Source organism: Rissa tridactyla, chromosome 8 (genome assembly GCF_028500815.1).
Source record: "Rissa tridactyla isolate bRisTri1 chromosome 8, bRisTri1.patW.cur.20221130, whole genome shotgun sequence".
NCBI classification, from domain to species: Eukaryota; Metazoa; Chordata; class Aves; order Charadriiformes; family Laridae; genus Rissa; species Rissa tridactyla.
The window spans coordinates 454,141-471,011 of NC_071473.1; the positions used below are offsets into that span (position 1 = coordinate 454,141).

General features: G+C 40.6%; 1 protein-coding gene across 5 annotated transcripts in view; it reads left to right on the forward strand.

Annotated features, from left to right (window-relative positions):
• The window catches only part of CYTH3 (cytohesin 3), a 51,877-nt gene that overhangs the window by 14,249 nt on the left and 20,757 nt on the right, over positions 1-16,871 (forward strand). For 4 of the 5 annotated variants that reach the window (XM_054212678.1, XM_054212679.1, XM_054212681.1 and 1 more), the window contains exons 2-4: positions 12,137-12,219; positions 12,783-12,847; positions 13,279-13,345. In XM_054212678.1, coding sequence (XP_054068653.1) covers positions 12,137-12,219; positions 12,783-12,847; positions 13,279-13,345 — 215 coding nt within the window. Of the gene's footprint in view, positions 1-12,087; positions 12,220-12,782; positions 12,848-13,278; positions 13,346-16,871 lie in introns of those variants that run through there. The other variant, XM_054212677.1, reaches the window with a different exon arrangement.

The following is a 16,871-nucleotide window of genomic DNA, read 5'->3' on the forward strand; positions in this document are numbered from 1 at the left end:
CATGATTTGCTGCGGGTTTTACTCATTTAGGAAGAGATATCTTTTATTGTTACCTCCTGTGTCATGTCGATGGGTGGCAGAACTAAAGCATTTGGTCCCTCTCAGTTGTTTCCCAGTTAACAAAAATGTTTCCTATTCGAGCATGGCAGGATGAAATGGAAATCTGAGAAAGAATGTTTATTAATAGGAGCAGCAGGAGCTGGTGGATTTAAAAAAGAGGTTGAGGGCTGAATGCCAGTTAGTTGCTTAAAGTTTTTAAATCTCTTCATTTTCAGGGGAAATGCTGAATTTTATATGCTGTGATTAAGAGACATCGAGAGTAATAGAACTGAATTGCTTAGATCTTTGAAGTTGTAGGGCTGTGACATTTTTTCTTGTTAAGTATTTAGCTGAGGAAAAAACGATTAAATTATTTGAAAATAAAGTACAAAAGATTATATGTTCAGATTATTTTTCACTGATCTCTGGAAGGAATGCAGTGATTTTTGCCAATATCAGGCAGAAAAAACAGCTTAGAAAGGTCAATGTAGTATTTTAGCAGATCTGGCTGAAACCGTTAGGGAAGGTCTAAATAGGAGGAATGTATTTATTCAAATGGGTTTTTGATCATCATGCCAGAAGGTCTGCTTGGAGTATGAAAAATCTTTCTTGTTGTAACACAGAAATTATGTCTGCATTTGCAAGGACTCGAGCGCATGCCGAATGCGCTCTGTTTGGAGGTGGGGTGAGCCAGAGTTGGTATGAGCTACGATGGTGTTTTGCCAATCAAAGACCAGGAGAGCGGGGCTGGACCTTACGGTAAGTGGATCCGTCCAGCAAACTTCTTATCAGTGCACCAGATAAAAATCTCTTTTATATCTGGATTAGTGACCTGTCAAGCTAATTGTTTCATGGTGTGATGGCAGCCAACAATTCACAAAAGCTAAATTTGAATCTGAGGAATCTGAAAATACTTTACAGTCTTAAACTAAGCCTTACTATGCTTTCACTGACAAACCTATGAATAAATCCCTGACCTCTCCTAGTGCCCTCTCAGGCCACAGGGCATGTGCCCAATGGGCTTGTTGATACGCTAGCAAGAAGACGGAGCAGTTCAGGCCCGAGATGGCCAAGCAGCAAAACACTGTATTACCTATCGTGCATTCCTCCCCAAGTGCTGCAGCTCAGTGGTTTCCATGGCAGGTACCGGGGGGACCGCAGGGGCTTCGAGGGTTCGCACACCATCAGGCGATTACGTTGTGCACAGCGCTGCGCGTCCCACAATTCTTCTTGTTCTGGTGGGCGGTGGATGCTGCTCGAGCAGTTATTTGGTAGGCGAGCAGTCCTGCACGGCCCTCTGTAGCTGCCTTTTGGAGACATTCTTCAGAGAACGAAGATTGCTTTCAAATCCTGCGGTTGCTCCACCTCCTCTAGTGTGCAACTGATCTTGGAAAATTAATAAATAGAAAGCTTCTGCAATAAACACTGCTTCTGAAATCTAACTCCAGAGCCGTGGTAGGCAGGGATGGGGGAAGGGGAAAGATGAACTTTGACTTGTTTTTTCAGAAAATTGGATTTGTGATCTTTAGAAAGAGCCAGCAATCCTAAGTAGCTGGGTAATGCTCTCCACTAATGAATGAAGTACAGCGAGTGGCTCCCTCGTTGCCGAGAGTAGATGTTACTGGAAACTTGTGACAGAGAGACTGTCTGAGCCCTGAACATTGTGCTGGGAGCACGGTGGGTGTGATGAGCTGTGCCTGAATCTCCATCAGGATTTGGGCATTGCTGGTGGTGCCGCAGGGGCTGGGCTCTGGGGCCCCCCTGCAGCTGCTCAGTGACATTCCTCTCGATTTTCCATGCTGCTACTCAAAATGGATCTGACGGGAATGTCTGCTACTACTCTGGTGTGTTTGCTTTTTCGAGTCTTTTTTCCAGGGTATATCCTAGAAAAAAATGTAGGTGCACAGCAGCCAGCGTGTCCCCTCCCCAGTGACTGTGGTGCTGTGGGAAACACAGCTGGCTGTAAGGGCAAAGATGAAACATTGCTACAGTCTTGTTTTTTTTTTTTCCTTCTCATAACATAATTTCAAAAGCTGAAGGGATCAGCGTGTTCTTGTTTGCCTCTTCTGCACCCAAGGGACGATGAAATGATCTCTGCTTTCAGAGGGAGTTGTCCTGTCCTTGGTCGGGATGCTTGGCTCCTGGAGCTGAAAGCAGCCTCGCTCGGCAGCAGGGCATCTGTGGTTAGGCCAGTCGTTCACAGATTGGGTATCTCTGCTTTCCTTTTCATCCACACATACTCTTTGGGATTGTTGGGAGAGAGAGAGAGTCCTGTCCTGGTTGACAGGGAAGAGGAGTTGACGGAGGGGACTGACTCTTCTGTTGGTAGTTTGAACTTTGCCTCGCACTCCGCAGAGCTGCTGGGAATCATCCCAGCCCCTCTGAAGTGAAGATGGAGCCAAATTCTGGTCAGTGGCAGCAGTACTTCAAGCAATCCAGCTTCCAGTCTGTATGGGCTTCCCCAGGCAATCCAGCTTCCAGTCTGTATGGGCGTCCACTTGTCCGACCTGCGTTCCACCAGCAGTCCGTGCTGGTCACCCACAGGACCACTGCTGTTCCCTTAGAGGAGGGCGACTTTGGTGATGGCTGACGGAGCGGAGGCAGTCCAGTGCTAACCATTTCCCATTTTACATGAAAAGGGAACGTAGTATAACTCACAAAGGTGGATATTCTTTGCCAATTTTCTGATCTGGGTTTGAACTGGATAATGTCTTTGTATTATATAGCATGATGTCAGTCTGCTGAAGACTTAGCGGAAATCTGTTAAAGCTTGCTTACCCGAAGTTTTGTCATCTTGCATCTTTGTTTAGAACTAAAGTGTTTTTTTAATTACTGTCAGCATTGCCCGTATGCTTCGCTCAATCAGAAGTGAACTGCGCTGTCATAGAAACTAGTCATGGGCCCATCCAGCGCCTTTCCATCCCATTCTTTGTGTAATTCTGTGTAGTAATACACTACACTTTTATGGGGCAAAATCATGAATGCCCCAAGTTAAAAGGTACATGCTGCTTCTATTCTGTGGCTTAAAAGATCTTACTCTTGGAAAGCCATTCCATCTACGCTTTTTAATTTCAGAATTTTCTCTTCCTGCTGCAGGGAAGCAAAATCCACTGCGCTTTTGCTGCCCTTTCTTTGCTCTGGAATGAACGAAGGGTTTCAGTTGAATATGTGGTATCTGCAATGTGTCACTTAGCTATGCTAAGTGCGTACGTGGCCTGGTGATCTGTTCCTTTCGCCCCCCAGATACCGCTGAGGGGGAGCCCTGATTTCCTTCCCAGGCGCCACGTGAGCAGTGGCTCTTGTTCTGCATTGCAAGCGGATCCGTTATTTGCTGTCAGCTGTTACCCACGGTCTCTCCTGGCGTTATTGCTGGAGCATTCTTGCACTCGGGGATGCTAAAATTTCTTGTGACCTGGATCTTGCTATGAAAGCAAACAAAAGAAATTCAGAATTTGCAGACTTCTACTCTATAAAGCCTAACTTTTGTTTTATGCTTACTGTGATGTAATATACTATAAGCCTTTGCAAATGTCAGAGAAAATTTATTTGATTTCAGCTGTAGCACTGAGTAACCTGCCTATGTGTTTCTCGAGTTTTGCACATGTGAGTGCTCCATGGGGAGAAAATTATTACTGAGTTCTCCCAAAGTTGTTTATCTGTGAGACTCTGCCTTGCAGCATGTGTATTGAAGGGGGGGAGAAATAATTTGATTCTGTTTGACAGTGTTTTGTTGATCTGATGCAGTGTAAAGACAAGGCTTGAGGCTTCTTATTTTTGGAAGGGCAGTATCCGTATTTATAGTGGTGGTGTTACTACACAAAGCTGATTCTGATCACCCCTCCCCATTACTTGCTGTGAGGAAAAGAAATCAGATGCAGTCACTGTGTTAAAAAGCTGAAAGCCAAGTAAGAGAATTTTTAAGGCAATATAAATGCACCACTGTTCCTAAAACAGCAGGACAATGCGAGATTGTGCATTTTTGCTTATGGTGCTTGGCACTGCGAAGTATTACATTTGTCCCACATTACTTCGATGTTACTGTTTTCCCTGTTGCAAGAGGACTATAATGCTAAGATGACAGTATAAGTGACAGCGTATAGCCATAACACCATAATCAGAACGGTGATTCACCAGATTTCTTGAACAGTAATTGGTAATTGGTGCTACTGAAGGCACATACTATCTTGGGTAGTATTTCCTGTATCTGTGCTACTCTGTTCACAACCCTCCCCAACACACATACCACTACAGTGTGACCAACATCTCCCTTTATCATTTCCACATTAGCTAGCATAAATTTTTTTCTGTGCTCCTTAATTATGCATGGCCATGCATATTTTAACACTTTATATTATTAATGCAAGTATTAATGTATTTGGGTAAGAGACTTAGAATGTTAAGTTAAACTTGTCTTTCTTTTCATATTCAGTAATTTGTATTTACATGTTTTAGAAAGAAAAGTTGGCCTAGAAGCATCTTCTGATCTTGAAGCAAGAGTAGAGCAACTTCAAAAGAAAAATGCTTCTAAAAGGAAATCCACGCTTATCTATTTTTAATATCAGGTTGAACTACTTTCAGGATTTGGAGAATGCAGCCTGTGAGGGTGGGGTTTTGGGGCAGAGCGAAGCTGGTTTTAGGGCTGGCTGTCATCGCGGGGTCGCTGTCTCCTGTCCCTCCGTGCCGGGGGTTTCTGCTGTGCCTGCCCTGTCGGCTTGGGCAGTTCTCTGGTCCCTCGGTGAAAGTATTTGGCCTGCCAAACTGGCAAAAAGCAAGCCCAGAAAAAAGCGGATCTGGGTAGGATGGTATATCCGGGAGCAGCAAGTGGTAAAGCGGCACAGGGAACAACTCGCTACCTGTGAGATCTCGCTCAGAGCTGGTCCCCCTCTGGTTTTTATTCTGTCTCCCCAAGTGATGCTCCTTTATTTGCTGGAAGGTGGCTCTTTTACCTTGTTGCTGCAAAACACTTGGCTTCCTAATGGAAATACATCAAAATGATGAAATAAGATACATTGTTGAGTGTAAGATGTAAAAGAGGCAAATGAAATGTAGTCGTGGCTTTCAGTACTGCTTGTTCATAAAAAGAACAGAGCATGGACATTAAAAAAGAAATACTCATTAACTTACATACTGGTTTCAAATGGCAAATATCTGTGTCAATGGCATAATTAGGAACTAAAAAGCAAGGCAGGTGTCTCTCCCGTTCTTTCCGTGGGCATAGCTGTGTAGAAAGGTGAAGACCTGAGGGCTGCAAAGGGCCCGTTTGTGCTTCAGTGTGGCTGGAGGGCGGCCGCTGGCAAGCGGGGTCAGAGCTCGTCCGGAGCCGTTACACGCTGCCGCTCCTGTTACCGACATTCCCGTCTGTAAATCCCATACCTGCGCTGCAGTCCTCTGCTGCAGCCCCCTCTTCTCTCGCCTTCAAAAAATGCAATTGCTGTGGCTTCCAGACAGAAGCGTGTTCGCAGGTACCGCGGCGAGGCAGCACTCTGTGCGCGACCGCTGAAACCAAAGGGCTTTGGGGAGGCAGGCAAAATGCGTGGATTGGGTTATTTTTTTCACCCTCCAAATCAGTGTTATCTGGACCCTGATTTTGCACAATTTTGGAACTGCCTATTTCGTGCTTGACTAGGGATGTTAACGCTAATTAAATTATGCATGGCTATTTGTGACCAGGACAAAAACATAATCTTGCCTTATTTGAAGTAATTCTTATGGATTATAATAAATACTGTTTGTTTTTTACAAGACATTATTTCACCCTTGGTCATGCAGTTACCCTGCTATTTCTTTTCTTTACAGAATAAAAATGTATTTTGTATTTCTAATCTTTTATGCTTTTGTTTGTTCTTTCAAAAAAATATGATGAGTGTAAATCACTGGTGTAATTAAACCTACCTTGCAGTGGGAAGTTTAAAAAAAAAAAAAAATAATCTTAAAGATTTAGTGGGTCATGTCAGAGGGAAACTGTTTCCTCTAAATTCCTAAAAACATACTTTTATGTGGCAATAGGATTAATATCGTTAGGCTTTTTTTCCTCCGCGTATTATTAGAAGCCTAAAAGGACAATATCTTAACTATAACTAGCCTGTAAAGTATGTCCTTATCCTAGAGTGAAAAATGTTTTCAAGAACATCTTGTTGTGGTGTGATTTCCAGCAGCTAAACAATGAGAACGATGGATGCGAGTTTGAGGTTCTCTGCTGGGTTTGGCCAGGGATGTGCTTTCTGGCCACAGCGTCCCTCGTGACTGAAAACCCTCAGAATAACTCTGCGAGCCGTGGACTCGGTCCTAAATTCCTCCTACCACTGACTGGTAACTTTTGTGTGCGAAAGGATATTCTGTACAGGATTATTTCCCTCTTAATGGGAAGTGTGATCGCTCTGGTGCTACAACGTGTTCAGCAGTGACTAAATGGCAAAGATAATAGTTAAAGGAAGGAAGCAACCAAATCCAGCTGGTTTTATTGATTGAATTTAATGCAGGTATAGTTTGGTTTTGTACTGTGAGATAAATCTGTTCAGGAGGATGTCTTCCTACAAAAACCTCTATGGAATTTTTAATAGCCACAAGTGGTCACAGCTTTGTTTGTACATCTCGTCTGAAAGCTGGAAAATGTTCCTATAATTATGTTTAAAAAAAAAAGAGTGTGTAGGGAGAAAGGCAGAGAGAATAGCCTGAGAATATCCGCTGAGGCAAATGTCCTGAGACAGTCAGATTTGTTCTCAGAGATGAATGTGTATTATTTTAAATACAGAAGAAACATGTCTACCCATTTGGTGTAGGGGCGAGGATAGGTTTGTTTAGTTTTAAGCCTCGCATTGTGTAAATATCTTTGCTTGCAAGATGTTTGAAGTGCAGCAAAATTAAATTCCATGTAATTGTTCTTTGCTTGGAATGGAAATACTTAACACCACCAGTTTGGGGCTGACACGGAAGAAGGAAAATATTTATCTTTATGAAACCAAAAAGTTAGTTGAGCAATGAGAGTCAGGGAGTTGTGTTGCTTCATAAGTGGGGTTACAGAATTAGTGTTTTATCTGTCGTTAGATGCCTGCTTTCTGCTGCCTGTGGGTTGTTTTACTGTGTCCCCTTGAGAGACCGAACTCCGAAGTCAGTTGAGGTGGTGGAGTGAGATGGCGTTACACCTTGGCTGGGGATTGCCAATCGAGGGGCTCATGAGTAACAACAAATTTAAACGTGGGAGTTTTGGTTCATGTAATACCATTGGAGAGCTGGAAAGGATTTAATTTTTGCCACTGAAAAAGGTGACGGTATCAGGGGTATGGACTCAGAAAGGACTAGATTTCTGTCTGCTAATATGGGATTTGCTCCTCTTTTTCACTAACCTGGGGGACTTCCTTTGCAAGCTGATCACTTGCAGTGCTTTCTCAACCTGGAAAAGACTTTCTTTTGGTGTTTTTGGTGCCTCCTTGCTCAAAAATGCTTCTTATGTCATAAATGTCAGAGTTCTGGGCTAATGCTGTTGTTCGGATACTGTGCGTGTGTTGACAGTAGTAGAAAATTATTTAACAAAGTGACATCACTGACTTCTGTGGCAAGCTGCAGTTTGGGTTTTGTTTGTTTTTCTAACACATTTATTACCTGTTTTAAAAGCATGTATTCCAGTAAGTGTTTGTTTACAGGAAATTAATTTAAGTACATTTAGGTCAGTTACAGTAGTTGAACAGAGATAGGCCAGTTGGAATATGTTTTTTTTATTATTATTATTTTTTAATACTGGTGGCAGTAGGAGTAATATTGGTAGCAACATATATGGTGGTGTGGTTTTGTCTCTTACTGCCTGGCTGAGAATATAATTTGTAATTTCAACAACTTTGTTCCTCTTAAATATATTGACTTTCTATTTAGTGGTAGTTGAAACTGTGAAGTTTTAGAAAAAGGAAATGCTCTCCCTTTAAGCTAAAAGGTTTTCACACAAATGATTTACCTTAGTACATTGTCTTTATTTCAAGATTAGAAGATAGCATGAAAGCATGCTGCAACTGCAGTTTGTTCACAATACTGAAATGCTTTTGTTCTTTTCTAGTAGTTAAATTTCATGCTAACTCCTCCCATCCTGTCTACTTTGTGTTTAGAATTGGTGAAAGACAAAAAACTTGGAAATGGCTCAGAGAGGACAGCTAGAAAATGTGTCTGGCAGAACAAATACGTAATACGTGCTCTACGAGCTCTTCTGCGTGGAGGATTATGTGAACACAAGGTTAGGAAAAGCAAAAGTGTTCTCGCTGCTGAAGTCAAAAAAAAATGGCTTATGGAAGGGGTCTTGCCAGGGCAGATCATCACTTGTCACTTATCTGCAATGTTTGCTTGTTACTGTAAAGGTGTTTTAATGCAGTGTTGTTATTTTTTTGGCCATTTTTGATCTCCCTGCTTGCCATGAGTCTAACATCAGCCTTGATGCCAAACATTTCAACTGTCATTTTCAAATTTTTTGAACAAAAAAAATGAATATTTTTTTCTTTTCAAACTGGAAGTAACTCAAAGTGCTAGTTCTGTTTTCTAAGAACACCTGGGCACCACAGCTCTGCAGGCTTGCTTTCTAAAGAAAACCATTTTCAGGCTCTTACGGTGGTCCCTGCGGTACAGGTTGTGTGAGGCACCTCCTGTTCAAGTGGGAAGGACTGGTTGCCATTGGAGTCTATCCTTGAGGAAATGTGTTATCTGTTTGGAAGTAGGATGTAGGATTTTTAATGTTTTCTAGGTTTTTTGAGTCATTAGGGATCAATGAAAAGCAGAGTAATTGACATGAAAAGCGCAGAGTAGATCCTTACTTTTCCTTACTTGTAAAGGAAAAGGTTTAACTAATGGCGAGTGCCCTTTTGTGTTGGTGGGTCTGGGGTTTTTTTGGTTTGGTTGGTTTTGGGGTTTTTGGGGGTGTGGTTGTTTTATTCCCCCCCCCCCTTTTGTTTTGGTGCAGTTGATTATCTTCCATTCTTTCTTTTCTTTCAGGTAAGGTAGGCACATCCCAGTGTTCATATTTCAAAAGCCTTTGTTGAAATACAGAAATATTGTTAAATTTTGTTTTAAGACAGAATCAAAACAACAGGGACAATAGGCATAAAGTCATGTAGCCTCCTGGAGCAGACACCTTCAGCCTCTGGGGTTGCAGGCTGAAGTGCCACATATAGTCTCTTAAGTACCTTTTTTTGGTGAGTTCACTTTCCCATTGATACGTTTTCTCATCAGCGTGAAGAGCAGTGCTGGAGAAGGCAGGCAATCAAGATATACAACCAACAGAAGGATGAGAATAAGGCAAACCTCTCCAATGTCTCGCAGATCTGCCAGTTTCTGGTGGCGACAGGGCAGTGCACGTAGGAGGCGTCCTGAGCAGTCAGTTGCTCCTCCTCTGTGCCAGTGGTGTATCTGAGTACCAGTAAAATATTGACTATAGCAGTAGTTTCTGGTAGCTGAGCGCTACTGTAGCCCACACTCAGTTGTATCGTGGTTCTTTTATTCTTATCAAAAGATACTGTAATCTTTCGGCTCTGATATTAATACCGTTATTTAAAGATGTTGCATTAATGTGCAGTTTTCTCTAATGCTGTCTCCAATGTGCTCTCCAAGTGCAGGATTTTCTTTTCCAGCAGACTTTTCTTGTCTTGCATCTGGCAGATAGATGCTTGATGTTGTTTCCTAATGCAAAAGGCAGTCTGACTCCGTTTAGTTTATTTCCTTTTTGTCTAACAGCATCATTAATTATACTGCGAGCGTTGTCTCTGTGGTGCAGCTGTGATCAGAGGGAAGGAAAAAACACAGCAGACAGTCTTGGGGTGCTGTAGGAGAAGGATTGAGCTGTCTCATTTCTTTTCTTTGGTGGGTTGCTTGAGCATAGAAAACTGTCACAATCTGCGTTGATTCCAAATAGCCATTTCCCTTGTTCTAGATATTCCAGACCTGTCCCAAGGACCTTTCACTGCATGGTAACGTAAGGGAGAAGAAACTGCAGTACTGGCTTTCTGCTTTGGGAAGAGTTTATGATAGCACTTAACCCAGGGTGTGTTGTTTTTTTGTTGTTTTTTTTTTTTTTTTTTTTCATTCAACTTGAAGAAAAATCCAGCACCATCCATGAATTCTAAATATTTAATGCTTAAAGATTATTTTCTGTTTCCGTTCTGATTAGTATTTCCAGTTGCCAACAAAGATGAGAGTTATCAAAATGTCTGCCGTGGCAAAAAATTTAAAAATTAAGAACTCTTACAAATACTGGCATTGCAGAATTTTAATCTGACTTCATCTACTGATGTAATACTGCAAAAATGCTTTAAGGATACTTGAGTGTACTTCCTAGGGAAGACAGTGAGTGATGATACACTGTTTGCCTCTTTAATAATCAACATTGAGTAACAGTCTTAATTTTCTTTATTGTCAGTCCGCAGTTAACTAATTGGAATATTTGTGCTGTGTGTATGTATATAGTATAGTCATAAAATCTCTTGAGTTTTGATGATTTAAGATGTTAGAGTATACGTGTAAGACAGATGTGATGTAGGCACACGTATTTGTAAGGTCTGATGTGAAAAGAACCTTATGGGTCTTTGCATACAAAGGATTTTTAGGAGTGAGTGGGTTTCTGATGAGATGAAGGGAGAAAGCAGGTAAACATATTGAAGTCTGGTATTCGTTCAGCAGAAGACTGTCATTTCCTAAACTGAAAGTAATTTAATCATGTTTGTATCTGGAGTAGTTAAATGAGATCATTTGCCATAATTACTTCATGTCTAACAAGGTCTGTTGCCATTTGGATTTTATGTTATGATTTGAATCCTAAAAAGGAAGGAGCTTAACCACTGGATGTTGAAAATAATCAATATATTTAATTATTAAGATTTGAACAGAGGGTGTGTTTCAGATGCGTCTTTAAAAATCTCCTGCTAAAAGCCTTTGTTTGTGATCCTGTTGCTGCAGTCTGTGACGCAAAGGAGCAGCTTTGGCCATCCCAAATGACTGCTTTTGGTTTGTGTTGCTGTTGGGGCAGAACCATTTCAATATCTTAAGGATTGTTTTTGTTGTTCCGTTTTACTGAGCTGGAAGGAAAAGCTGCTGTCTAATTAAGGAGCTGTTTAGGAGAAAGTGGGTAGCGTTAGAACTGTCTTCGTAGGACCGTTGCAAATGAGGTGAATATTTGTGGTTGACGTCTAGTGCTGTACGAGTGAATGACAGTGATCTCTGCCCAAAGAAGTTTCTTGCTAGGGAAAACCTAGTTGCTCCAGAAAAGCAGAGGTTTTGTGTGAGTAACCTCAGACCCCAGGGAAGGGGCTGCAGAGTGACAGCCGTGGCCCTTGCAGGAGCACGTGTGCGTCTGCGCTACCAAGCCATTCTTACTTGATGTAGCATAGCCACGGAGACACCTGAAATGGCCTTAAGTGCTTCAGACTCACTTAAATGATGTTGTACAAAAACATAAGTTTGTGATACGCTGCGTTAAGTAACTGATTCCGACTGTGTGTTTGTATGTCCTACTGACGGCAAGTATTTGCTGTTAAGGATGTTAGTATTGTACTTAACCTGCATCTCTGCTCTACAAAGCAACCAGGTGAAGGAGGACTGCTAAAATTCTGATGTTGTTTGATGTCAACACCAGGATACACACCTTGGTAATGAGTTCTATATAGCTTTGGCTTTTCTCTGGCTTTTTTCCCGGAAAGATAGTCACAGAATCATAGAATGGTTCAGGTGTCTTGTGAATCATAATTCTTTTGCAGGAAGAATTTTGGTCTGTTACTGAAACAACTGGAAAGATATCAGACTTAGATTTGGCTCTACAGCTTAATTGCCAAATTCTACCACATATTATATGATAACAAGTTCCCTTTGTTTCTCTAGCTTTCTTTTGAAAGATAGTTTCTGTCCATAGTAATTCGTTCAATTACTTATGATTTTATGAAGTACAATTCCAATAAATTAGGTTTGGGGTTTGTTTTTTGTTTGTTTGGTGTTTTTTTCTGAAAATGATCCCAGCTAAAAAAAAAAATCTGTCAGGTTTCATGTGAACTTACTTTTCTTAATCAGGTTTATTCAGTTTTCTGCAATGAGATATGTTTGCAAATGCTAAAAGACTGTATGTTTTGCTCTATTTCAGTGCCTGATGACCTCTCCATAGAAGAAAGAGAAGAGCTTTTAAATATTCGTCGCAGGAAAAAAGAACTGATTGATGACATTGAGGTAATTGATTTATCTGTAAAGGTCCTTAGAAGACTCCTTCAGTAGACAAAGTTACAGTAAACTGCATACCTAGGTATGAATTCCAGGTAGCGTTTTTAAAAGCATATAAATGGCTTAAGCTAAATCTTACTGATAACGAATAGGATTTATGCATCATTTGTGTGCTCTTAAAAATGCTATCTTCTGTGTTTATGTGATGCAATACGTACACACTTGACTTGTGTAATCAAGAACTCATTAAACAGCAGGTTTGCATACAGGATCAGAGTGAGTGAGAAATCTGGGTCAAGAAATCTTATGCTGAAATCCATAATGGCAATTTGGTCCTGATGCTCTGACGTGAGCACACACTCTGAGTTCAGAGACATGTGTTTGACAGTTGTTCAGTTGCAGTAAAATCTTTAAGCTAAATATCTAAGGAAGCCATAAGATTCATCGTTTTTCTTCAGGTGAGTAGCAAATATTAGAAAATAAAGCCTAATTGATTGTATTAATAATATGATACATGATTTCAAAAAGTGTTTTAACGTAGGTTAACATACTGTCCTTCCTTCTTTTGGCAGAGATTAAAATTTGAAATTGCTGAGGTTATGACAGAAATTGATAATCTGACTAGTGTAGAAGAAAGGTAAGTAATGCTGACATATGGACGTGATTCAGGGAGACCTTGGAACAGGTCTCCCAGGAATAGCAAATGAAAATAGCTTTATCACGCTAAACAAATATTGTATCACCTTTATTCAGTCTGTTATAAAGTCTGTAAAGCCTGACTTTATGCTGTTCAGGTGCGTCATTCATTTGGATGGAGAGTATGTTGGATAGAAAGTAATATTTTAGACTGTCCAATTGGTAATGGTATAGTTCTACGAGACTGCAATCACTTGAAAGAATTGAAAATAGTAATGTAATTTCCCCCTTGTAAAATGAATGTCTTGTTTTTGTAATAGAAAATACAAAGTAACCAATATATAAATTAAAAGAAACTCACGCAGAAGTTGTTGTTTTTGTAAAAGAGCAACTGGTAAGTGATTGTTGTTGTTTCTTTTTCTCCGTGTGTAGCAAAACTACACAAAGAAATAAGCAAATAGCCATGGGAAGGAAGAAATTCAACATGGACCCTAAGAAGGTAGAGAATTTTATTTTTTTCCCCACTTGTCAGGAATCAAGTTCCTGCTTGTAATATGCTCTATGACAAATACAGTCGTGTTTTCTTAAGAAAACATTTCTGTTACTATAAGTTCACAGGCCTTATTTGTACATCCTGTAGCACACTGAGCAGAGGGTTAAATTAGAAGCAGTCATCTAGTCGTTTGACAGTCATGTGTGCTTTTTTCGCTTAAGCAAACCTTTTTTGATAATGGAGGTTATTTATCAGCAGTCAAATATGCCAGGTATTGATTGAGCTGGCTTGCAGAAAGATGATTTATACCTGATAGAGGTGTTCTATGTTGATATGCCAAATATAATTCTAAAAATATTTTAATGTTTGGTTATTAGTGAGGCCATTTTTTTATGCCCTCCTATCTTTGTTTCTTTGAAAATACCTTTAACATGTTGTTTTTTAATTTGTTCCCATGTAGACTTTTAGATTTGCATATATAATTTCTGTTTGTGAAAAAGGCATGTATGAACATTTGTCTGTTTGTATAGATGTATACGTGTACCTATATGACTTGCACAAACCCCTGCAGGTAGAAACTTGGTTACCCATTAAAGAAGTCTCCCATGCATTTAGCCAAGAAGTAGTTCATTTCTCTGTGGCGCCTCTGCTTTTCTTAAATAATTGGTAACTTTCTGGAAAATTCAGGGACCTCTACGTGCTCTTACAGACCTCCCCTGGTATATTTAAAAAAGCTGCTTTGGCATATTTGACATTTAGCCTTTACTTTTCATTTTACATCTTTCTTGCTTTGTTTTACTGCCTTCTGTTGTTTGTTCTTGGGATTTCATTTTGAATTTGTGAAGAGTCCTCTTTAAGGTCTTTTTAGAAATTGTTTAGCATCTGTTTTTCTGTGTTAGTTGTTGACGTGTTTATTTTCTTGTATTGAATTTAGTTACGTTTTGCTGGCTCTTCTGTAATATTCCAAGTTCAGTGACGGCTGCTGTTCTTCAGGCTGTTTTCAGTTTACCAGAAGCACTCAAGTACTTTGAGAGACAAAACATTTTTGAGTTACTGACCATGTCTTCTATTTTTAATTTCCATTTTGGTGACTGTCTGACTTGGGTTCTGTTGAGGGCAGAATACCCCCAATATCCTTACAGTTTGCTGTTGTCCTCCAGCGCTCTATCCTAGAAGTCTGTGGCAAAGTCACAGCGTGATGTCAGATGCTTTCATTCCAACGTTAACTATTTTTTGTTACTGTTCTTGTTGGATGAAATTATTTCTATAAATAGCTGCTGTGGCCGCATTGCTAGTGCACCATAATTTAAACGTGGCAAACAGACTTACAGTACTAATTTCTTAATAATGAGTTGGTGGTGGCCTGCAGTAGCTGGCGGCTCTGAAGCTAGACCAGCTTGTTGTTCGCAGCTGCTACTTTGAATTACAGGCAGCTAAAATATATGTCCTTCTGATCTTGTGAGAGTTAACTTGGGGTCATTGCAAAAAGGATGCTTTTCGTTCACAAGTGGGAGGGAAGGTGGCCTCCGGGTTAGGAATGAGAAAGAACTAGGGTAAGAATACATGCGCTGAATCCTCCAAGTATTCTTTAAAGCCACATAACAGAGTTCTGATGTTTTCATATTAGCAGGAAAACAGTGAGGTAATTTTCTTTTACCATTTTTGTTTGAAGTCCTTGACATTTTCTCGCGTGTAACCCACCTATCTGTAGAGCAATCTCCCTGCCCCCACCCAGAAAACCCCCATTCAGAATATCTGTTTTGTGCAGTTATGTGGCGCGATAAATAGCGCGTACTTCGCTGTCTGGATCTGGTAGCTGGTGTGGGAAGGGCTGTAAGGGTAAAGTTTGTAAATGGCTTCAAGAATCCCCGTGCGGGGACACACGGCTTGAGCTGCAGCTCTGGAAGTCAGTTCTGCCTGCGTCGGGCCCGGAGAATGAATTCTCTCTGACAGAGGCAGGGTTAAAGTAACTGCAAAATTTGTAATTAAGTTACTGTACAAGCTCTGAAATTAAAAGCAGATTTCATTGCACTGACTTAAAAAAAAATAAAATCTATGCAATATTTGTAGTCAATATTGAATATTTCTCTGGCCATGAATTTTGTGTGGGGAGGTCAGACGAGTACAGCTGTCTCCAGTCTCCGCAGTCTGCAGAAAGAAGATTTGCATCAAGACACAAGATAGCGTAGGAGTTGATGGGGATTTGGCTGACCTATTTTACCATTTATTCCAGACGCTGGAGTTGTTGTCCCAGACAAATTCCTTTTCCTGTCTATTTGACTTCTGGTCCTTTAACATCTTAAGAATAAAAAAGAAAAAAACAGGGGAAAAAAATCCAGAGAAAGGAAAATTAAATTGATTTTTGTAGTATGTTAAAGTATCTGCTTCTACACATAGAAATTTGTTTTCTGTGCTTCTAGTCATGTCCGTTATTCTTTTCAGTAACTTGTACAACTTCTTATAACCTGTTCTGGACAGTCTGTTTACACTGAGCGTGAATAATGCGGTCCAGGGGTTGAACAAAGGAATCTGCAACTGCTGTTCCTGATGTTTGCTGGGGGAAGGTTCTCTGTTGGTTGACAGAGCTGAGAAAGCTTTTTGAGTAACTTGGTGTGGGGAAAAAACATCGTGTTTCATAGTCAGATTAATTTCTTGTACAAATAGTTACCAAATAAGCTTTGAAGGGATCGTTGCTGAGGAAAGCTGAGCTATGTCTCCTTCAAGGTAAAATGGATATATATTCTTTGCAATGAAATCATCTGTGTTCTGAAATGACTTATAAAAAATATTAAGTTGTCAGAGTCAGAATACCGGCCTGTCATTGAAATTAAGTTTTCAAATGATGATAAAATTGTTTTGAGAGAATTGCATTCCAGATTTTTTTTTTTTTTTAAGAAAAAAGAGCTTCAAGCCTTATAACATCACAGTTCATTTTCTTTCTTAAATTAGGTCATAAATTTGACTTTTTTTTGTCAGGCAGGTAATAATTTCATTATAAAAACCCAGAATCAACCAAACGGAAGGATAATTACTTTTTTGAATGTTACTGCAGGGCCTCCTGTGCTATGTCAAAAAATAATGGAATTTTCCCCAGGTGTAATGAAATAAAAAAGGACTATATTCTATTTGCAAAAATTGAAAAACTTCTACTATTTCTGAAATTATGAACTATTCTAGCAGGAAATAAATATTTGGAATAATTTATTAAGCTCTTCTGCGCATGTTTGGAATCCAGGGCGCAAAGGTTCCGTAGGGCTGCCGTTGCTGCGTTTCGCTGGCGTGCTGCTAACAGCTCTGCGGAACCAGCAGGAGCAGCAGCGCCCTTGTTGGGGACTGTGGGGGGAAAGGAGCACGCTCTCCATGGCCTGCTGAGTGCTGGAGGGATGTCCCCGCCACCCTCTGCGTATTCCTTCTGTAACTCGTAGTCTCCTCTCTTCACCAGCTCGCAGGGAGCTCTCTGGGCATCCCCGGGGTGGGCCAGCTGTAGGGCCAGTAATTTCTGCAGACGGAGCAGCCCAGGGCTTGCCCGAGC